Source organism: Podarcis liolepis (genome assembly GCF_965112155.1).
Source record: "Podarcis liolepis genome assembly, chromosome: 13".
Taxonomy (NCBI): Eukaryota; Metazoa; Chordata; class Lepidosauria; order Squamata; family Lacertidae; genus Podarcis; species Podarcis liolepis.
In genome coordinates this window covers 29,671,612-29,695,145 of record NC_139573.1, presented here as the reverse complement: position 1 = coordinate 29,695,145, position 23,534 = coordinate 29,671,612, and the positions used below count along the sequence as shown (strand labels likewise).

At 43.6% G+C, this 23,534-nt stretch overlaps 1 protein-coding gene across 13 annotated transcripts in view; it reads left to right on the top strand.

Moving 5' to 3' along the window:
- MED24 (mediator complex subunit 24) overlaps positions 1-23,534 on the top strand; it is a 50,632-nt gene that overhangs the window by 8,615 nt on the left and 18,483 nt on the right. For 7 of the 13 annotated variants that reach the window (XR_014518101.1, XM_083469544.1, XM_083469542.1 and 4 more), the window contains exons 3-15: positions 174-256; positions 1,312-1,350; positions 3,971-4,044; positions 8,604-8,827; positions 9,404-9,515; positions 9,626-9,776; positions 11,525-11,638; positions 14,387-14,434; positions 15,722-15,804; positions 18,189-18,275; positions 19,150-19,182; positions 20,381-20,492; positions 22,308-22,450. Coding sequence is in view for 12 of the 13 variants with exons in the window: in XM_083469544.1 (XP_083325670.1) it covers positions 174-256; positions 1,312-1,350; positions 3,971-4,044; positions 8,604-8,827; positions 9,404-9,515; positions 9,626-9,776; positions 11,525-11,638; positions 14,387-14,434; positions 15,722-15,804; positions 18,189-18,275; positions 19,150-19,182; positions 20,381-20,492; positions 22,308-22,450 (1,303 nt within the window). In the remaining variant the exon portion in view is untranslated. The remainder of the gene's footprint in view (positions 1-173; positions 257-1,311; positions 1,351-3,970; positions 4,045-8,603; positions 8,828-9,403; positions 9,516-9,625; positions 9,777-11,524; positions 11,639-14,386; positions 14,435-15,721; positions 15,805-18,188; positions 18,276-19,149; positions 19,183-20,380; positions 20,493-22,307; positions 22,451-23,534) is intronic. The other 6 variants (XM_083469539.1, XM_083469537.1, XM_083469536.1 and 3 more) reach the window with 1 other exon arrangement.

Genomic DNA, 23,534 nt, shown 5'->3' with positions numbered 1-23,534 from the left:
CTCCGCCGCTGCTGCCAGAGAATGCAATATTATAGCATCCTTGCAATTCCTGAGAGTTCCCCACATTTTGTGAGAGGCCTTTGCCATAATAGTCTTTATTCTTCATGAGAGTGTATCTACATTTCCCAGATTGAATTTCTTTCCTTTTTTCCCCTTCTTTTTTTTAATTGCAGAAGCACTTCTTGAGCAAGCCATGATTGGCCCGTCGCCAAACCCACTTCTCCTGTCCTATCTGAAGTATGCCATTAGTTCCCAGGTAATAATCCCATCGTAGCCCCTTTCATCTTCAGAGTGTGTAAACACATTAATGGGTGAATTATTTAGTTAGGAAATCTGTACGTTTTTTAAAAATTGATTTTTTGACAGAACCATGACCTAAGTAACTCGACAAAGTTTTCCTGCTTTTTTCCTTTCTAAAGTACTTGACCACTTTTATTTGTTTTACAATGCATAATTTTTATGAAATAAATAAACAAATATTTATTTATTTTGCATGATTCTGTAGTTCTTACTCGTTTGCATAATTTATTCTGGTTTTGTTTAATCGTAGGGAAGGTGATATGCAGGGCATTGAAGCTCCACCCCAAACCACTGGAAATCTTACTAAGTGCCTTTTCTGGATTCAGAAATTCCAAAATAAGTTACCCACACACTTTCGGGCACATCTTTGCAACCACAAGTGCTAGACATTTGTTTTTTTTAAAAGCAAAACGTGTGCATCTGAAGAAGCAGAATTCTGTGCCAGTCTAGTCTTAAATGTTATATTTTTGGTTTAGGAGTTCAAGGGTTGTTACAAGCCATTGGACCAATTAGAAAGAAAAATAAGTGAATGTTTACTAAGCAGTTGCTACTAAAGGACCTGTGGGTCTGAAAGAGAATCTTGGGATATTTTGTTCACCTTACGCCAAGTTGATACTGACAGTGCATTTTCCCACATAGCAATTTTCCCAAGATGAAAATGACAAATGGCCTTTCCTCTCTCTTCCTCTTACCACATTAGGTGCTTGGCTGTGTGCATACAAGATGCTTGCAAGACCCCTCGCCACAGAGAGAAGCTTTTCAGTTGCTTTTTTAACTTCTTTCCTCCTCTCTACTTGCTCACTGTAAAGTTGATGTGAAGCAAATATGCCATCACCTAAAAATGTCTGTTTAAATTTGTGCCAGACCAGTGCTTGAGCAACAAGCTGCGTCCCTGTTAAGTGACCTTGTCGCCCCCCCTCGGCGGTCGAAATGGCAAGGCTTGTTTGTGGATTGGTTTGTTTAAATGTTATCTTTGGCTTGTAACCATTTCTCTCTCTGTATTGTTTACAGATGGTGTCCTATTCTTCAGTTCTGATGGCCATCAGCAAGGTAGCATTCCAGCATTTCTCTCTCCACCTTTACCTAAATCCTGAGCACCGCTGTCTTTCCTAATATCCCTTGATAGAAGGCATCAGTGAATACTGAGGGATTGTGGGAACCTCACTGCAGCATTGTGTATGATATACATCCAGCAGCTTTTGTAAGCTCAGGAGAGAAGCACAGCAATGGCATGTTTCTAGCCCTCATCGTTATGTACAAATGTAGTTACTATTGGTGACTGAAAGCTGTCAGAATATACGTTGCAGGTTTTGCTAAACTGAAGTTTTGAGAGGAGATGAGGCTTGTTTGCATTCTAGCATTCTCTGAGTTTATCCCTGCCTTCTTTTTCAGACATGTATCTTTCCCTTCTTTCCTAGTCCTTCACAAGTGAATCAGTATATGCTTCACAATATGGTAGAAAATAAAATAGAAACAGCATGGTTTGTTGCTATTTCAGAATCCAGGGTTCTTTACAGAATTTGAGATTTAATAAGACTTACAAAGCCCTTGCTAAACTGGAAAAAAGAGATCATAATGTTTACACAGGCAGCAGATCTGAATCCAGCCCTCCTGAGCCTCTCACGTGGTAGTCTTGTTCACCTACTTGGGATCCATTAAATGCAGCTACCAGGAGTTGAACTTAAACTCTCATATATAAAAATATCCTCTTCACTGCTGGGCTTCCAACTCTGTATAAGTGTAGGCTGAGTAGAGGTTAGCAGACAAAAGCCAACAGAAATCCAAATGGTACACAACAAATGGAATATTCAATACTTTTCCTTTAGCGTTTCTTTGCAGAGTTTCTTTTGTCAGTTACTAAAGTATTTACAAAGTGGGCCTAGTTTAAAAATGTATGCCCCAGAGGGTGTTTGCCGTGGACCCCCTCTTGCCCCCTATCCCCTCGTTTTGCACCAGGAAGACTCCAAATCACTTCTGGATTTCTTTAATGGATAGCCAAGGCAAAATGCAATCCAAACCAAAACCAAGGTGCTGATAGTTGGTGATTCAGTGGATTGGGGAGTTGATGTTTTGCCCATTCTGGATTGAGTTGCACTCTCACTTAAGGAGCAGGTTTGTAACTTGGGGGTGGGGGTGTTCTGTTACATCCAGCCCCCTCCTTAGATGCTTGAGTTGCATACATGGGACAAAGCGACCTTTCATCAGCTAGGCGTACTAATTATGGCCCCTTCTAGGCAGAGATGGCCTTGGTGCAATTATCATTGCACTTGTAACAGCCAGCCTAGACTATATGAGGTGCTGTAGCTGGTTCAGAACATCGCTGGAGTTAAATAATTCTGAAACTCCAGTACTGATTCTAAAAAAATGCGTTGGAACTGGTGCACTGCTGGACTCAATTTGAGAAACTGTGATAAACTGTACTACTTTTTTTATTTATTTCATAAAAATTTATATGGCATTTGATTATAAGAAAAAGAAACTTGTACTGTATTTTTGAACTGCACCACTTCAAATGGAATTAACAAAAGCCTGTGTAGGAAGAAAACAAGGATCTCAAGGTCCTATCCTAGCCATCTCCTCAGTGTGTCAGTTTTCTATGTAAAGTGTGAGATTGATGTAATTTTTACATGAAGTATTTAAAAACACTGTCCCACAACTCTACTCTCGAGTAGTACAGTCTTCGGAGCAATCTACTAAATGGTTTTGCTGAGAATGTAGATATGAATGGCCGCTGTGTCAGGGACTATAAAATCACAAGAATAGCAGTCTTACAAGGATCTGCAAGGCAAAATGTGAAATGGAAACTGGAAACCAGTGTACAAGTGTTCTGCTTAGCCTACTGAGGATTGAAATCTCTGCATGACCACAGTCTTGGGGCTGATCATATCTCCTCTTCCCCACCTATCACATTAGATTCCTTAAACTCGCACGTGTTTCACCATTCTGTTGACCTAGGCCTAGTCTAGATCGTCCATAACAGTTTAAAGTTCATATTGTGTTATTGGTTTCATAATTTTTGACCTGGCAATATATTGCAAATTGTGTGTGCGCGCGCTGTGCAAAAATCTAAATCTGGGAGAAGCCATGAAGCCAGTCAAAATCTCTACATAGCTTCATCCTTATTTCGGACATTATGATTTATCAGTATATCACAGCGTTTAGCTGGTGATATATCAGAAAGCTGAAAACCAGACATCGCCCAGCCCTACTGTTCGCCTCTACATAGTTCCATCCATATTTCAGACATTGCGATGTTTACCTGGCGATATAATGCAATGTTGAAAACCAGATATCACCCAGCTGTGACTCTTAGCTGTGTTTATAAGACTAGGTGACACTTCCAGCTCACAGTTCTTTCTTTTCATGCTTTGATTTCTCCCTTCTCAGAGAATGTATGAAGAGCCTTATATATCAGACCAAAAGCCCATATAGCCCAGTATCTTATTCTTGGAGTGGCTAGCTAGGTGCCTGTGGGAAGCCTGCACTTAAGACCTGAGCACAACGGCACTCCCAACTTGTGATTCCAAGCAACTGGCAGTACACAGCCATCATGGCTGGTAGCTTTACATGCCGTGAACTTGTCTTCATTCCCTTTTGAAGCTGTCCCAAGTCCGTGTTTTGCATGCTTTTCTTTTGACACCAGCTCTTGCTTTTGTTTTACCTGTTTCAGTTTGATGACTTCTCCCGAGACCTCTGTGTCCAGTCATTGCTGGAAATCATGGATATGTTCTGTGACCGGCTCAGGTAGGGAGTGAGGGATACTTTTCAGTACACACGTATGTAGTGCGACATAATCCAGGGTGGGCAGAAGCTAAACAGTAATCAGCTAATGGACCACCTGGCACCTTCTGGTTGTTGGGATTGTTGAAAAAGAATTACTGTGTAGGTGGGCCTTCATCTGATCTGGCAAGGGACTCTTTAGGTTCTTAAATAAGAGCACGTGCCATACTTTTCTGTGTATAAGACTAGGTTTTTTTCTTTTAAAATCATGCTAAAAAACGGGGGTCGTCTTATATATGGGTATAAGGGTGGATGTTTGATTGGTTGCTGCCGCAGCTGTTAACACCTATTGTGCATGTTATTGGTTGCTGCGGCAGTGGTTGGTGTTGATTGGTTGACGTTGCGGCAATTGGGCGGGTGATTGGCAGCTTCAGCCAGTGAGGGGACAGACGAGAAGCAGACTTTGCGACGTGTGCGGATGAGTGATTTTCAGCAATTCCCCCTAAAAAAATCTCAGCAGCCCTGGGTAACCCCCCCCCAAAGCTCAACAACTCTGTGCCATCTCCCCCCATTTTCTTAAATTTGAGTCCCTCAAAATAGGGGGTGTCTTATAGATGGGGGGCGTCTTATACAGGGAAAAGTACAGTATTCTGTTTTGCTGAACTGTGGCTTGACTCTAGTTACTGGTAGGTAGCCATGTTGGTCTGCCGTAGTCGAAACAAAATAAAAAAAATCCTTCCAGTAGCACCTTAGAGACCAACTAAATTTGTTCTTGGTATGAGCTTTCGTGTGCTCGATAGCTCATACCAAGAACAAACTTAGTTGGTCTCTAAGGTGCTACTGAAAAGTTTTTTTTTTATTTTGTGCCTTGACTGTTAGGCGATCCTATGTATGCACTCCTGCATTGTAAATTGGATCATGGTAATTCTAGCTTTTTAAATAAAGCTCCTACAAGACTGAAATTGACCCACAGCAGACATAAACAACAACTAACAGCCACCAACTACATCTCCTAATAATTAAAGCAGAACTAATTTGCACTGCATATACCGTATACTTGCCAGTGTAAGAGCATGAAAGTGTAATGAGAGGTTTCTTCACCCAACAAAATGCTTACCAGAAAAAGATTAGAGAAGGGAAAGACTATGCTGAAATGGCAAAACTGTCCAGAAAGCTCAAGGACCAAGAAGACAAGAAATTCAAGAAAGAATGGGGAAAAGTTTATAATTTATTTAGGAGACTACTGTAAGCTGATGAAAACATTGGCAGAGTTTTAATCTCCCTTGCAATGTAACATACTATGGACAATATGGGTAGGTATAAAATACAGATTAAGAAATAATATGCAATTGAAAATGTTGACAATAGGACCCATGGAGGGGATGGGGAGAAGTCTCAATATTCAAAGTAATCTCTTTATATGGATGTGTATTTGGTATGGCTATAAATTTATATCTGTAAAATAAAAAATGATTTAAAAAAAAGAAAGAAAAAAGAACATGATAGTGTATTGCTAGATCAGACCAAGGTCTAGCTACCCCAGAGTGTCTGTAGAGTATGTTCTTGATAGAGTGTCTCGGAGATAATGGGGCTGTATGCCATGCTAGTCCTACTCAGAGCAGACCTATTGAAAATAATGAACCGAAGTTCATCATCTCCATTAACTTCAGCGGGTCTATTCTGAGTATTACCAGCACTGGATACCACCCTATGATGGCATACTAGAGTGGAGGTGCTTTCTTAGGTAGGTTGGCCCAAGCTACAGAAGTCCTTGTAGCTCAAAATCAGCCACTAGACTTGTGATGTAAAGCAACGAGGAGCCACAGGAAAGCTTTTTAGCCTATATAACATGCTGTATGACAGTATTAAATGTGACAATGTGCTACTTTTTAAATATAGATTCATCAAGTGCCTTGTCCAGTGGTTTTAAGTAGCTAGGGACAGAGTTTGTACAGGACACGCATATGCATGCACACAAAATACAGAGCATTGGAGTTTGGCGGATGAAGAGCCCTTACAATGAAAATACCTAAATTGGCAGCAATATGTGCTTAAACCCCCCGAGTTGCATGCAGTGACTGATATTGCAAATGTTATATTTGCAACCGTGGAACTAGAAATACCCTTTTTAAAATGTGCAGAGTGATGTATCAGTAAAAGAACACAAGAATTGTCAGGAAACCCAGTTCTGCCCTCCATACAGAACCACAGTTTTTCATGGAACTCTTATATCTTTGGTTTTATCAAAGAATAAAACCCCTGCCTTTCTAAAATCTTGACAAATCCTGTGATATTTTTTCTGTAAGAGCCCTTAGTTTATTTAGAGCTAACAGGTGAGTACACTGGAGCAGACTGAAACAGGAGGAAGCAGGAACTCTCCCTTCCTACAAGAAAACAGAAACAATGAATATTAACCTGTCACCGGAATGGTGATAAACAGCTGTTCTCAGCCACATACAAAGCCGACGACTTGATCCTCTCCCTGGTTAATTCAATCTTCTGTTTTTCAATTTGATCAAAACCCTTCAGGTCTGGGATTATTTGTTCCTATTGCAGTAGTGCTTGTCCCGTTGAGAGGGTTTCTTCTTCAATCCTCGTTCGCTTTCTGAGCCAGGCCACTTTAATCATAGGCTTGGATAATTTTCCTTTCCCCTTTTTAATTTGTTTAAACAAAGGCAAGTACTGTGGCAATGGTGAATGTGACAGTGTACCCAGCAGTGCCACAGGGTGCAGGCTCCAGATGCTTTGATTTCTTCCAGTCATCGATTCTGGTGTCCAAGGATGGTAGGAGAAATCCCCCATTATCCTCTCCCTTCCTGGGTTGCTGTGAAGCCCCAGTAAAACAGTATTGGGCAGAGATGCTTGCAGGCTTAAGGAGGTTGGGCAACAGAGTTTTGCGACTTGAGCCATTCTCTCAGCCCCTACATTCTCCAAGTACTGCTGTGTGATGGCAGTAAGGATACGTCACATTATTGTGAATAGCTTTTAAAAGGTAAAGGGACCCCTGACCATTAGGTCCAGTCGTGGCTGACTCTGGGGTTGCAGCGCTCATCTCGCTTTATTGGCTGAGGGAGCCATCGTACAGCTTCCGGGTCATGTGGCCAGCATGACTTAAGCCACTTCTGGCAAACCAGAGCAGTGCACAGAAACGCCGTTTACCTTCCTGCCAGAGCGGTATCTATTTATCTACTTGCACTTTGACGTGTCTTCAAACTGCTAGGTGGGCAGGAGCAGGGACCAAGCAACGGGAGCTCACCCTGTTGCAGGGATTCGAACCGCCGACCTTCTGATCGGCAAGTCCTAGGCTCTGTGGTTTAGACCACAGCACCACCCACGTCCCTTGTGAATAGCTTTACGTACATATTATCTCAGTGATTCTTAAAATAGTCCCGTAAGGTAGGTACCTGAGTGTCATTACGCTTATATTGCAGATGGAGGGTTGAAGCTGAGATAACGGCTTGCCTGAGCACCCTGGCAAGTTCCTGTTGCAAGATACGAATTGAACCAGGAACTTCCTGGTTTGCAGTTTAGTCTCTTAATAGGCTGCGCAGAGTCCCTGAAAATGTACTTGGTCTTCTTTTCACTGAACCACACACAGCTTCGCAGCTTTTATTCACTACTTCCTGTGGATGAAGGCACGCACCTTGTGTCATAAATGCATCTGCCGCCACCCAGTCCCTTGTCTATTGCATTCAGCATCTTCACATAGTAAATATGCCTGGACTTGACAGACCATTGGGACTCAGGAATGAGGCTACTGTATCTCTTCAGTAAGGGCACCTAGAGTGCTCAGACATCACTGACAGTTACTGTGAAACTCGCATGAGGCAGCTGAGGAAGAGGAAAATTTCCAACAACAATTTCCAACCCCTTTCAGTGTTCCTCCCTTCTTGCTGTACTCAAACAACAGCAGAAATTTGAGTAAAGCAAGGATGGGGAAACACTGAGGGACTGTTCTTTTTTTTAAAAAAGCAAGCAAACAAGTTTTAATGAGGAGAAATAGCAGAGCTGGGGGTAAACAGAAGGAGAGAGGGGATAAGGCAAGGAAACGGGGGTTATCTGTGTGCAAGAGAGAGTTCAGAAAAGCAAGGAGGGGGTAGGAAAAAGGGGAATGAAGGTGAAAATCAGAGGGCAAAGGGGACTGCACAAAAATAGGGAGTGTGAGGCATGGGAGTGGAGTTGAAGATGAAGGGGGGGCATGAAAAGGTATTTAGATGGCCATTCACTGTTTTTCTACTAGTTCAGGCTTCTTGTCCTGCCTCTGTCATTTGGCACAGTAAAGCAGAACACAAATAGAAGAAGACCGTCCCTGATTGTGTTCACATTCAAGTTGTCTTTTCTGCTCCCATCTCTGTCCTGCTTCCCCCCCCCCTCCCCCTGAGACGTTACTGGATGGTCCCCGGCACACTTTTCGTTTGGAGGTTCTTTCGTTGTCTCCCAAGTTCCCACGCGCATCTGAGTGGAGCTTGGAGTGGGGGGGGGGATGAGACCTGGAAAATGATGCAGGTGTCCCAAAGTGAGGTTCTTAGGGCCACCGAAGTCATGTGACTGAATTTGCCCTCTCTTTTTTGCTTTTTGTTCAGCTGCCATGGCAAGGCAGAAGAATGCATTGGCCTCTGCCGTGCCTTGATGAGTGTCCTCAACTGGATGTTGCGCTGTGCTGCCTTCTACACAGAGAAGATGAAGGAGCCTCTGGAGCAGGGGTCTGCTGAGAACCAGCTCACAATGTGCCTAGAGCGGCTGGCAAAGATCCTGGGCAGCACCAAGAACCGGGCCCTGATTCATATAGCCAAGTTGGAAGAGACACGTAAGTGGCTGGTGGTCTTGTGGGAGAGAGGCAAAATATTTACATTGAGAACTGTAGGGCTTGATTTGAATCCAAGATTCCAGTGCCAACTACAGAACTCTCCTGTAGTTTTGGTATGGATCCCCCCCCCCCCGAAAATCACAAGGGCCCTTTACAAGATCTGAAGTAGCACCACCCCAGTCTTCTTTATTCACGGGCCTTGTTTCTTCTCCTTTGCCTACATGGAGATTGCACTGCTGCTTCCCTATTGGGCAAGCCTGCTGTTTCACAGCTTTCCCTCAAAAAAAATAAAATTTGGAAATACTCTGATGCCTGTTTTTAAACTTCAGAGTCTCCATTGCCTTTTTAAAAAGTTCAACATGGAAGCAGCATCTTCAGCGTTCGAGGTGTGACCCTAAACATTAATAAATTTACCTAGCCTCGGTTTGAGGAAACGGTTTCACAAAGAGGTAAACTACACTCTTAGAAGGTCCTGGGGTCAACCCCTAGCATCTCACAAGGCAGCAGAACTGGGGAAAATCTATTACCAAGGGCTAAGAGCTGATTGGAACTTAAAATGCTGCTTTTCCTTTTTAGCTTCCTGGAGCGCGATCGAACAATCTCTTTCCAAGTTGGGAGACAATTTAGGACACATCAGCAACAGCCAGTTGCAAAGCCAGGCAGAGGAGTGCATTGGCCTTGTCAAGAGGTGGGCAGATGGCAGCTGCACTGTGAGGAGCGAGCTTTTTCCTCTCTGTACACAAACGGAACCGAACTTCTAATACCTCCTCTTCCTCCCTGTCCCAATTTTCCACACAGTATCCCCACTATGCTCTCTGTGCACGCGGAACAGCTGAACAAAACTGGCTTCCCCACAATCCATGCCGTGGTGCTGCTAGAGGGGACAATGAACCTGACTGGAGAGCCGCAGCCGCTGGTGGAGCAACTCATGATGGTCAAAAGGATGCAGGTATGGCTGGACCATAGGAAGGATGCTTTGTCTCACTGCGTCTGTGACTCCCATTGGAGTCCCATCACATGGTAGAAATGTTCCACTTCAGACTGCAGCTGGGGGCTTGCATATTTGAATTTTCTTCCATGAATAAAGAAGAACATCCAGCACTTAGGTAGCTAGCATGTCGTAGGAAGACTGGACTAGATCCTTTCCCCCTGGCACACAGTTTTCTATATGAATAATGTGCTTGTATAGCAGTGAATTCAGTCCTGTGGTCCCTCCTATGCATTCCGAAACGGTACTGTCCAGGATCAGTTTTACCATGAGGCGAACTGTTTATCTAGTCTGGGCATCTGTTGTACCTCTCTTTTGAAATACAAATTAAAACAATGGAAAATTAAAGAGAGTTAAGATGACAGTAGGAGACCTATACTGGCTGTATAGTGCTGGCTTTGCCCTATAAGTTTGGGGATGGAAAGAGGAAAAAGGCAGATGTAGCTTTTTAAGCAAACTTTCTGTGCTTTTGGCTGGAAACCTGGGAGGGCTGGGAGCGTCTAGTCTCTGGAGAGAATGCTTTAGCATAATTTCTCCCGCCGTTATTCACTTAGCAGGCTGATGACCGAGGCCCAAGTTTTCTTGTGGTGCTTCTCTCTTTCTCTCTGAAGTGTAGGAGGGGATGGTGGCTTCATAACTGGACGTAAGGGTGCTTAGTAGTTGAAATGTGAAGGAGGAGGAAGACTCAGGAAGTTACCTGAGAGGTGGTGTATAGGGGAGCTTGCAGCAAAGGAGGGAGGAATGGACATGAGGGTAAAGGTGAAAACAGGTATGTGGTGGGGCTGCAGAATACAAAAGAGAAGTGGCTTCAGAAATGGCTTGGGAAGGTGGAAAACAAGCTTAGTAATTGTATGGGGTGGGAAGGGGAAGGGAGCTCTAGGGGGTTAATGTGGGAGGAATGGCAGGGGTGCAGGTGAGCAGGGGTGCAGCCCCTAGTAAAAGAAAAATGTGGTTGTGTGTGTGTGTTGCTGCAAGGATGTTGTGTGTGTGTGTGTTGCTGTGATAGGAAAGGATATATTTACTGGCCTTTTGCCCCTGGTATTGAAATTGGAGTCCTGCCTTGCTGTGTATGGGCATGAATGAATCTGTGTAGAAGTGGGTGCAAAGAACAGGGAAGAAGCTATTTTGAGTCGAGAGAGTTTGGAGGAGCTGAGATGGAGGCAGTATTTTTGTGAAGAGCTGTCAGACAGGGGTTGGGAAAAACCAGGACTAGACTTTGGGAGAGGGAGGCTCTGTTATTTAGTAGCATATGTTATACTTGCAAGGGAGGTGGGGGCCGTATCTGCTTTCTAATAAGAGAAGTACACAGGAGCCATGCCATCTGTCCTCTAAGCTCTTCTCATTCATTTGTGAGTGGGGGAGGAGGGGGGGCGCTGCACTCGCTTTGTAGAAAGAGGGACTGTCGGTGCTTCTAGGCACTTACTCTTGCTGGATAGGATAAATTATTACAGGTTATCAAGCCCAGCTGCAGTTTGTGGACTCTTGACTGAAGGATCATGATGCACAACACTCTTCAGAGTGTGGGAAGTCTGCTTTGCATGAGAAGTTGGGGTGATGGTGGAATGGGACTGCTGGATAGTCCAACGAGTGTGCTAGAAATCTTGCATCCAGCCTTTTTTTTTGTCAGTACTGTGCCACTCTGAATCCAAACTGTCTTCCCTGAGGAAGATCCTGAGGCCTTCTCTCCTTGTGTCTCTTCTCCCTGCTAGCGCATTCCGTCCCCACTTTTCATTCTGGAAATCTGGAAAGCCTGCTTTGTGGGGCTGATTGAGTCTCCTGAAGGGACAGAGGAACTCAAATGGACAGCCTTCACATTCCTCAAGGTAAGGTGCCCTTAGGCCCAAATAGCTGGGGCTCAGCCTTTCGTAAAGTTCCTTTGTTTATCATCTGAGTTTCCCAGCTTACCAAGCAACAGAGACCAAAAGGGTTATGGGAAGTTGGATAAATTCATTGTCGTTTTAGGGCATCAGGTACAAGAGAGGGGGCAGTAACTCAGTGGTAGAGCGCATGCGTTGCATGCCCAAAGTCCAATCTTTAGTATCTTCATGTGAGGGCTGGGGAAACATCCCTTGCCTGAAATCCTGGAGACAGTTGGTCACTCCCAGTTGGTGCAGACAGTACTGAACTAGAGGGACCCATAGTCTGCCTTGATATAAAGCAGTCCCTGCATTCCTGATACATTGCCTTAGCCCATGTTTCCTCCTGAGCTGTGTGGCTGACCTAGGTGAAGTGAATGGGTTTCACGTTATCCCTCACCTACCTCGCTTCTCCGTAATTAAACAGTTTTCTCCCCCCCGTAACAGGCTTCTTTCTGCTTCTATTTTCTGACATTGCACAGGCTTGATAGACTCTCCCAAATATCTGGTTGATATTCCTGTTTTTCCAACCTGGTTGCACCCACCCACCCAATTATCCTTGGGGGTCTACCTGCAGCCCCCCTGTCCCCTGCTTCATTTTTTGATAGGGGCACCTTTGGAGACGTGTATCTGGACACTGATTCCAAACTTTTAGCAGAAACTGAGAGTTTTGTGTTCAAGGCTGTGGTTGTTTTCTGCAATTGCAAGGTCTAGAAATATTATTTAAGCAAAATGGGGAAGGAGAGTGTCTCAGTAACCTGACCACTCTAGTGCTCCTTTCTAGGTTCTCAACCAGGGAATCTAAACCTGTGGCCTTCAGGTGTCATTGGACTCAGACTCCCAACAGCCTGAGTCAGTTTGGCCAGCGGGTCAGGAATTGGGAACTGTAATTGAATGACATCTGGAAAGCTACAGATTCTCAATCTCTGCTTAAAACCTTTATTGAACTCTGGCTGGGACCCAGCCTAATGAGTACCTGGGGCTGTGTATGCTTGGGCCCGGAGTTCTCTTCAGGTATAGAAGGCATGGATAGGTGTGTCCAACCTCGACCTCTGCAATTGGCAGGCAGCACGAGACCTCTGGATTGGCCAGTCTTGTGAGCACTTTGGAGCCCAGCCTTCTGCTTTTGACTGGTCAACAGAACAGTAACTTCTGCCAACTCTACTCCAGTCCTCACCTCTGGCTTCAGGAACCCTGGGTTGGTAAAACACGCTGCTGATCAGGATCAAGTATGGCTGCCCCTGTCTCAGTCCTGGCACAACGCAGCTGCAACATTAGGGATTAGGAAGGAAAAGGAAGAAATACCAAAGTCCTCTAGGGTCTTGTTCAAATACTTTTACTCTCACACTGTAACCTCTGCCATGATAATTCTTGCCCTTTGTAATCATAGTTTCCCCCATCTGCATCAATCCAGGTTTTCAGATCTACTGGCAGCCGGGGTCTTGGATGCCATTCACTATTATAGTGAGTGGAAACACCAATCTCTTCTTATGCTCATTATGGGCTGTCATCCTTGGTAGAGCCTGGAGGAGTATCTGCATTTAGCTATATACTTGTTTTATTTATTTAATTTTTTTGCAATGTAAACATAAGCCAGATGGCTCTGTCTTCCTTCTCCCTGGCTTTCTTGGTAAACACACTCGTGACGCTGCTAGATTCCCCCAAAGAGATCCAGCAAATTGCAATTTAGCATTCCCTGCCTGCTCAGTAAATCTCCATTGCAACTCAAGTACATCATGTAACTTATCAGCCATGCAAAGAGGAATAAATTAAGAAGTATGAAAGAGACAAACACACACACACACTCCTGAACAAACTGGAAAGCAAAAGAAATAGCAAACAGTTAATCTCTGGAGCTTGTTGCCATATGATAGCATGAAGATCAGATTAGACATGCCTAATTCTACATTTAGGAGTTTGTTGGTTTTTTGAATATTTATTTCCAGTTTCATGCGCAAAATGCTTTCTTATCTTCAAAAGCAAGGGAGAAATCGGTTTCATAGCCGTGTTGAGATTTGAAACCTTCCGATTCAATATTTAACGCCCTCGACCACATTAGCGCCCCCCCCGATTTGTCACTGGAAGTAATTAAGTGAGTTTGCGACTTTGACTTGGTTGACAAGGAGACCGGAAGCGGCAACCAGACTGACTTCAAACCTTTTCTGAGCATTAGTTAGGCTAGTTTCATGTCATGGAATGTTCGTAGATGGAACATGAAATGTTCTAACATCGGAGTGTGAAGATAATAGTAATAGGAAGTTGAAAAACAGCTTGGCATTTATGAGGAAAGCAAAGGCCAGTTTGCACAGGGTCTGTGTGCAGATAGGATTCATGGGAGAATTCTAGAGGTAGGAAGGTGTTTTGGGAAAGAGGACTACAAGCAGCTGTGAAAAACTTTGGACGCTCGTGATATGGCTGAACCATCCTTGGCCATTCTTGCTGGGGGTGATGGGAGTTGTAGTTCAGCAACATCTGGAGGGCCAGAGGATTGTTAAAGGGCAATGGGACTGAGTGGAACAGAAGTCAAGAACAACTGTCTTGCAGGGTCTAGGAGGAGGAGGAGGAGGGGCTGTGAAAAGGGGGAAGAGAGTGAAAAGGCAAAGGAGTTTTTGGCAGTCCAGGACGTGTGAACCAGGGAGCGAAATTCACAAGGAGATGGGGCGGGGGCGATAGTTTTGTATTCCCTTATTAAATTCTTATTTTGCTCTTTTTCAGATTCCACAAGTACTTGTAAAACTGAAAAAATATCCCCAAGGAGAAAAGGTAAAGGTTGATTCTTGAAAAGCAAATCATCATCATCACCACAACAGCTACGTCAGTGTTCTATTTACAGTGGTACCTCAGGCTACAAACGCTTTGGGTTACAAACTCCACTAACCTGGAAGTAGTTGCTCCGGGTTGCAAACTTTGCCCCCAGATGAGAACAGAAATCGTGCAGTGGTGACATGGCAGCAGCAGCAGGCCCCATTAGCAAAAGCGCACCTCAGGTTAAGAACGGTTTTCGGTTAAGAACGGACCTCCGAAACGAATTAAGTTTGTAACCCGAGATACCACTGTATTTGTTTAGAACTGCTAAAAATTATTTGGGAAGAAAAATGGAAGCAAAATGGAAGCATGATTTTAGTTTTGCAATTAAGAGGGCTTAGGTTAAAGATGGGATTTTCAGTGAGAACAAGGTCCATCAGTGACTCCAGCCATGATGGGTAAGGATGAAGAGCCAGAATTTCTATGATTATCATGCTTTAGGTCAAAAAAGAAAGGCATTTCCATCATACCCTCTTTGTGAACTTCACAGAGGCATTTGACTGCTGTCTGCTGTCTTAGGCAGAATGCTGGGCTAAATGGAGCTTTTGGTTAAAAAGTAGTTCTTCTGCCACTGAGTGAGTTTATGGCTAAAGTGGGATTCGGACCGGTCTTCCCAGTCATAGAGGTCATCTAATGCGGTCTTTAAGAGAGGCAGATGAAAACAAATTAGCCTCAAAGCTTAACTTTTGAGACTGCCTCCTTTAAAAAATACAAATTAAAAAAATCACCTGCTATTCAGATTTCCCCTTTCAAACCTCAGCATAAGTTTTCTTTTTCTTTCTAAATTCCATGCCACATGAAATCTGGGGGGGGGGGGGGAACGGGACAAAAAATCAGTTCCACACACATTTATCATATTCTCCCTTACTCTATAAAACTCCCAACTGCAATGTACCACTTGCAAAGAGCAGTTCAAAAGAAGTAATTCTTCATCAGTGTGTCTGCAGACCTTCAGTTTACTTAATCAAGTGGTTCAAGCTTCTATACCACAAAAGGGGGGCGTGGAGAGAAACAAAACAACCAACCCTTTAAGTTTGCTGGAATTTTTTTTCTAGCTTGTTCAATGGCAAATTCTGTAGCATGAAACGTGCCGAAAAGAAATGACCAGGAGCTAATGTTCTCAGTGGGCTTATTGGGATACACTGCCTTGGCCTGTTTTTATAGGGGATTATGGGTGGGGATTCCAGTACAGCATTGGCAGACCCTTTAGATGTAGGGAAGAAAATAATAATAGTGCAATTGCAGGACTTTACCGAAGATGTGAATTGTGCCTTTGAGTTCCTCCTGAAGCTGACGCCCCTTCTGGACAAGGCCGACCAACGCTGCAAGTAGGTTCCCCTTCTTTGTGGCCCTTCAAGTAGAGGGGACAGAGCCCAAGGGCTTTTCCTGCTTGGCCTGGGAGTTCTTCTCTCAGTTTCACTCCCATGTTTATCAGGGTCTCTGCTCCCATGAGATGCCACTCTCTTAGCTGCCAGCCACCATCCTTTGTCCTCCAAAGCTCCACTCCTTGAATCTCAGGGTCTAACTCTTAGGGAGCTTGGCAACCCTAGTGTTACTGTCAGGATGAAGGCTGCTTTTTAAATTTAATGTTGTTGTTGTTTGATGTATTTAATTGAACACAAAAAATACAGCAAGTGACTAGAGATAGGACATAAACACATCATTATTTCCCCCGATTGAACCAAGTTGAATAATGAGCATTGAAGACTAGGTTGGAGGGATATTTTGGCCAAAACCAGTTTGCTATTTGGAGTAGGGGCACGCAAGGTGGGAGAACGGTCAAGGTTGAGATTGGAACAACCTGATAGACACGGCAGAGTTGAGCAGGGTTAGATAATGGGAGAAATTGCTGAGGTGGTTGTCATCCAGAGGAAGTTAAATGGACCAACTCGTGAGGGAGGTGTGTTTGTTACTCAAACCGGAACCTGGTAGAAGCTCTCTGAAGTGGTCACCAGTCACAGAAACTGGTTTGGTTAGTAGAAGGGGCCTGTGGGAGGACTGGGCCTCTTCTTCACTGCTCAAACCTACTCCCTGTTTTCTTAACACAGTAACATTCCAGATGTTGATTGGTTGACTGCGTTTACTTACATGCCGCTGTGTCCAAAGCGGCTTACACCAAGCATTCAAAGCATCGAAAGAGAGTGTTGGAAACACAGATATACAAAATACAGAACAATAGCACTGACAACAGAAAACTAGAAGCTAGCACAGTTTAATCTGAAATGGGAATTTTTCAAGGAAAATTCCCTGTTTTTCCCCTGCTGGGTGGGATATAACAGGAGATTAGAACTGGGGGAAGGGCCAGGGAAAGCGGACAGCCTTGTAAACAGAATTCGCCATGCATAAGTTTGCTGCTGATGTCGCAATTAGAACTGTTTGTTCTGCATGATAGATTAAGACCCAAACTCCCCAATGTGTGAAGCAGTCGGTGTCGCTCTTGCATAAAGTAGTATTTTGAATCAGTTTGGTCCAATTTTCTTGTGCCCAGCTCTTGAACGCTTTGTTCTGTTATGGAAACATAAGCACAAACTTGAGGTGGTTCTTTCTTAACGCTTAATCCTTCAGCCAGGGCTGGATGTGCTCTGTGCATGATAAATTTCCTGCCTATGAGCTGTAGGGTACAATGAGCAACTCCTGGATTCTGTTCATTCTGCACTCCTGTGGTCTCAACTTGCAAGTGCAGAATTGCATAATTCAGCACCTTGAGAATCCATATGTTTGTTTTAGGTTTCTGGTGGGTTTTGGGGTGTTTTTTTTGAGGTGGCATGCCTTTAAAGTAGCCTTGAAAATGAGTGGATAGAGGCTCAGAAACGTTCAGTAATTAGCGACCTCTCTCTCATGGCTGGCAGAAAAACTCAATAGGTTATGCAAAGGAAGTGAGTGTACACATGCAAATGTGCTTTGTTTACAGAATTGAGCCAACCAATTTGGTTGGTCTTGTAGGTAGCTGTGTAGTAATGGGAAGAGCATTGAGCTTGGATGGGTTCATTTCCCTGCTCCTCAACTAGGAAGCTGGCTGGGCAGCATTGAGCAAGCTTCTGTCTCTACCCGGAAGGCGTTTATGTGGCTAAAATGACATATTCCCCATGAAAGCAAAACTTGGGAGTAGCACAGATAGAAATGCAAAACATACTGCAGTGGGCCACTTAGGCCTCTAGAGACAAAGCTGTATCTGTGTCCATTCTCAAAATGCTAACCAATCCTTGAGTGGGGAGCACAACCCCCTTCAGGACAGGTTGAGCAATTTCCTTACTGGGCCCAAAGCGAAATTTAGAGCATGCAGGTGTGTTTGGACCTTTTGAGCCTTTCAGCAGCGGTTGCTTCCACTCAAGGTTTGTCCTTTCCTTAACGCTGAGAAGACTAGAAGGTTGAATCCTGGTATCCTTTGTATTCCTCCTTTCCCCAATTGTTATTATATTTTCAACATCAAAAATGGCGCTCAGTAAAAACTCTGCAAATTTTATGACAGCTGAAACGCAAGGACGTTATACCCGATCAAAGAGAGGCATTTTAATGGGATTCTTTCTGTGCCTCGCAGTTATATTCTTTCACCTCTACTTGTATTCCCACCATCTCTTCCTTAACTCACCTTGTGCCATCTAGTGTCCTTCCCCAAAAGGTCCAGCGAGAGAACAGTCTGTCTCCATTATGGACCATGTTTGTTCATACATTTTTACACATTTTTTTCCTCTTTTGGTGGTTGTTCTTCCAGCTGTGACTGCACGAGCCTTCTCTTTCAAGAATGTGGCAAGCAGGGTCTGCTCTCCGAAGCCAACATGAACAACCTCATAGCCAAACGGTAGGCTTATCTAGCTTTGCACAAAAGGGGCGATAGGCTAGGTGCAGGGGCAAAGGCGCAAATAGTGGTTGCTTCAACATTTCTTGAGCTTCTGCCCCTTAACTTGTGGGGAAGAGGAAAGGAAGTTCTTGGCTGCCTGACAACCATCTTGAAGACGTTCCCCCAGCAGCCGTGCATTATTCTCAGCTTCTCTAAAACCACGGGCGAATGCATGTGGTCAACTTATCAAGTGGTAAATGCAAGGAAGCTTGCCCATTTCTTAAATGTAAGCTTAAAAGTGCAAGTGTACGCAAGTGACTGTGGCAGGCTTGGTTTTAATCTGTGGCTGCTGTGGCTTCAGCTTCATGTACTGACTTACTCTGCTGCAGTGGAGGGAAGACATCGCCCTCTGTGCCTTGCGGCAGCGTTTTGTCACTAGTTCTTTCTTTAGGGAAGTGGATGGTTAATATATTCCCACAATCTTAAGGGTTTATTCATACTGATAATAGCGTTGTTGTTTCAAAGAGGCCAGTGAAACTTCTCACCCTGTCTTTCAAATTTTCTTTCTCTTAAGGGGGAAAAAAATACGGCTTTTTTATTTTTAAAAAAACGATTGCATTTGGTTTTAAGCTGGCAAAGTCATTAAATGCATTGCTTTTTAAGCCTGCGAAGCATCTGCTGTGCTTAATTTCACACCTTTTAAACTGGTTGGTGGTGGTGGGGGAATTGTATTCTCCCTCCCTCCCACCCACCTCTCATCATAGCACAAACTGACGCCTTAGCAAATAAACCCTCAGACACACTGTAGTAAGCTGTCCAGTGCTGATTTAGTCTTGTTTTATTAATATGGATTGGGCAAGGATGTACGTAGACTTTTCCTTCCATTTTCTTTCAGTTTCTGCTCAGGGTATCCAGCCACAAACAGCTTGTGAGTAGGAGTTCTGTTTGCATATTAAAAGGTTGCTCCTCGACAAAATACACTAAACTTAATAATTTTTTAAAAATTTAAAAAAACAACCTGTCAGAGGCTGTAGATATTTCAGCATGTTTAAATGATAAACAGCACTTGGAATTGATATCTGAACTCTTAAAAAAAAAAAAACTATGGTAAAAAAGCAGGGGAGACAAAAATCTTGCTTTGAAAGACAGCAGTAGCTGTGAAATGCTGTAACTCAGGGGCTGTCTTCCTTACTCCAGGTCATATTTGCCTGCCACAGATTACTAATACAGATGACCAGTTTATTAAGTTGGGACTGCAGGCCTTCTTCATCTGTTCTTCCAAAAGCCCCAGAACTTTTTGCTCCCCCTCTCCTTGAAATCCTTCTATTCTAGCTTGTCATTGCGAGAATTCTGTAGCTAAGAAATAATAGTTCCCGAGTTTGCTTCCCCACCCAACCCCTCCACCACCCTCTCAGTTGCATTTCCTTTTGTGCCATGTCCTTTTCAGATTGTAAGCCCGGAGACAGGGACTGTCCTGTCGCCGACATAGCGAGATGAGCGCCGCAACCCCAGAGTCGGTCACGACTGGACCTAATGGTCAGGGGTCCCTTTACCTTTACTTTTTTAGAACAAAAATGTTTCAAATAAATAAGCTGTAAATGTGGGGGAGCCTAGCCACATGATATGGTCTTTAAACTTTAGCACACATGAGAATGAGCCACAAGTGGATGGGGGAATCCCACCACATTTTCCTAAATACAGACTGGGGATGGGATACCTATGGTTCTCCAGCTGTTGGACAACCATTTACATCACCCCCTGACCGTTGGCCACGCTGGCTGAACCTGATAAGATTTGGAGTCCAAAAGCTTCCAAAGGGTTAAAGGGTATAGACAAAGCAAAACCATGGTAGAAAACTTTACCACTCAGTCAGTTTGTCATCTGCATTGAGCCCACAGGGACTAGGAAGTCTTGTTTCTGAGAACCCACAGGTTAAATATGCAAGTTAACCTGAGTCAAACTCTCAGAAATTAAAAGTTCATTGCCCTGAATTTTCATCAGAAGCTTATAGATATGTGAATTTTGTACTGGTGGGGTGGCCCGTATAGCAGAGCATACCACTTTCATTAAAGAGCTCTTTACCCTCTTATTTCAACTTTGGGTATTTTTCTTCTGACCTCACCCAGGACCGCTGATCGGGAACATGCGCCACGTTTAAAGTCTCCTGAGAATGCTAACATTCAACCCAACCCAGGCCTCATCCTGCGAGCGGAGCCCACCGTCACCAACATCCTGAAAGTAGGCACTAACCTTGTGATGGCATCTTGAACACAGAAACTGGAATACCTTTATTATTTTTAGTACTGCTGCTGTAGTAGTCTTTGGTGCTACTGAGGCCTAGACCAGGGGTAGGCAACCTAAGGCCCGTGGGCCGGATGCGGCCCAATCGCCTTCTCAATCCGGCCTGTGGACGGTCCAGGAATCAGTGTGTTCTTACATGAGTAGAATGTGTCCTGTTATTTAAAATGCATCTCTGGGTTATTTGTAGGACTTGCCTGGTGTTTTTACATGAGTAGAATGTGTGCTTTTATTTAAAATGCATCTCTGGGTTATTTGCGGGGCATTGGAATTTGTTCATTCCCCCCCCAAATAAAGTCCGGCCCACCACAAGGTCTGAGGGATGGTGGACTGGCCCACGGCTGAAAAAGGTTGCTGACCCCTGGCCTAGACACACTCCTACTGAACTCGGTGGGCCTTAACCTCTGTGTGGACATGCACAGTAGTTGTGTTTTGAAATGATTATGTTTGGCTATCTTCCCTTGAAGTTGCTCAGAGCAATGTTTCATCTCAGAGCTGTTATGAGATTAAGGCTACAAACTGAACAACCCCACTTACCTGGAAGTGAAGCCCACTGAGTTGCATCCAAGCAGACATGGTTTGAATAGCACTGTAAATTAGGTTGAAAGAAAGTGTCTTGTCTCTGGCTGATAGCAGAGCTTCACAACTGGGGATTTGAACCTACGCCTTGCATATCAAAGTGTATCAAATGATTTCAAGGCATTTTGGGGAAAGGGACAGGGTACAAAATATCTTGGGACAGTGGTCAGCTGATGGCACAAGAAGCCACATGAGTAGTTTGTCTGTGCTTGTCTTAGAGAGAACACAGTAAAACACACACTATTCTGCTGTTATGTCACACCCATTGGGCTGTCACACATAAATCTGTGGTGGCTTTGCCCTCTGGGACAAAGAATGACACAGGAATTGGGGGTGGCACACCAACATTTACCAAGTTAGCAAATATTGTGATCCTAGACATAAGGTATCTGAAAGTATGGTTTATTGGAGAAACAACTACCAGTTTTGCTACTCTGAAGGTTAAGTACAGCCAAGCACATTTTTACAAGGCCTGACAAACCTTTATTGAATGTGTAACCAAAGAAACAATGGGTAGACCCTCATCTGAAGTATACAAATGCCACTGGAAAGACATCCAAGAACTAGACTTGGAAATGCAATCCAGATATATCTGTTAATTCTCTGAAGACTTCTCTATGTATCTTGTTACCTTCTTGTATGTCTTGATACTGCTTGTAAAGACAAGCAAGACAATCTATGGTAAGTTACGCATTCTGTGTTTCCCCCCTCTTAGTTGGTGCTTTGTTAATGTGTGTTGATTGATTGTGACTTAGTCATATTTTTTCTTTTTAAAAGAACGGAACCGGAGACATTTCTGTGTTAATTCTCTTTCTAATATTGGACAAAGCCTTCACATTCCTTTTAGCAATCGATAAATTTTTGCCTTTCTTTAGTTCAGGGATTCCCAAGCTGTGATTTGCGGACCACCAGTGGTCTGCTGGCTTCATTCAGCTGGACCACGGCATGTCCGCATTCATCTTGATTTTTAATTGTATTTTTATTTCTCATATTGCATTTTTTTGTTTTACAATTTGAATTCTGTGAAATGGTGATGAATACCCACGGGCATGTAGTTAAGTTGCTAAGAACTGATTTCTCTTTACACAATTCTCTGTAGTTTGTTCCCTGCCGGCTACCAATCGGGAACCTTCGTCGACTCAATTACTTTCTTTCTTTATTTCTCTGCTACTCCAGACAATGGATTCAGATCACTCGAAAACCCCAGAAGGGCTGCTGGGCGTCTTGGGACATATGCTGTCGGGGAAGAGCTTGGATCTGTTGTTGGCAGCTGCAGCAGCTACAGGGAAGCTGAAAGTCTTTGCCCGGAAATTTATCAAGTGAGTGGGTCTGGATATGATTGGCCACTGCCTCCTTTCAAATTGGGGAGCTGGAGTCTGTCACTAAGGTCACAGAGCGTGCAAGTGCTAAAACATCCATCCACAGCTCGGTTGAGCTTCTGCTGTCCTCTGGCCAATTATTTTTTTAAAAACAACAAAAAACACAAACCTGTATTTTCCGCTCTATAAGATGCACCAGTTTTTGGAGGAAGAAAAATAATATTCTGAATCTCAGAAGCCAGAACAACAAGAGGGATCGCTGCACAGTGAAAGCAGCCATCCCTCTTGCTGTTCTGGCTTCTGGGATAGCTGCGCAGCCTGCATTCACTCCATAAGATGCACACACATTTCCCCTTACTTTTTAGGAGGGAAAAAGTGAGTCTTATAGAGCAAAAAATACGGTAGTCTTTATTAATAGTAAAATAAAAATAGTAAAATAAAGTAAGGTAAAATAGTAAAAATAAACAGCGGGGGTATTAGCTCCACCCAAGGCATGATGGGGAGCAGCAATGGCTGGGAAAAGATAGACATAACATTTTACAAGGACAGGAAGGAACACCACCAACAGAATAATTGTCACACACAGGAGGAATAAGGATATAGTTTGAATGCTTCACCTATAGATTTATAAATCATTTAATGTGTTAAGATGAGCAGATGTCGTTAATATTACAGTTGTTGTATAACAGATTGTTATTTTGGATGGAATGTCATTGAGATGAATAAGATTTGGGATGCAGAAAAGTAAATAATCAAACCATTAGTTCTAGCACATGCGGGAGGCCACCCAAATTTTGTAATTTGACATTTGAATGATTGGGATTAGTAATTGTACTTTGATTTGGCATTGTTATAATGAGGCTACCATTGGATTATTGTAATTGAAAACTAATAAAAATTATTGGGGGGAAGGTAAAAATAAAGTGAAGTAAAATAGTAAAAAGAAAAGTAGCAAAATAAAATAGAACAGAACAGATAAACAATATTCTCCAAGGCTATAGTCTCACCCAGCCTTGCACTTCCAATCCTGAACTTGGGAGAATGAAATATTGTGCTGTTGTCATTCAAAAGGAGCTTGCAAGGC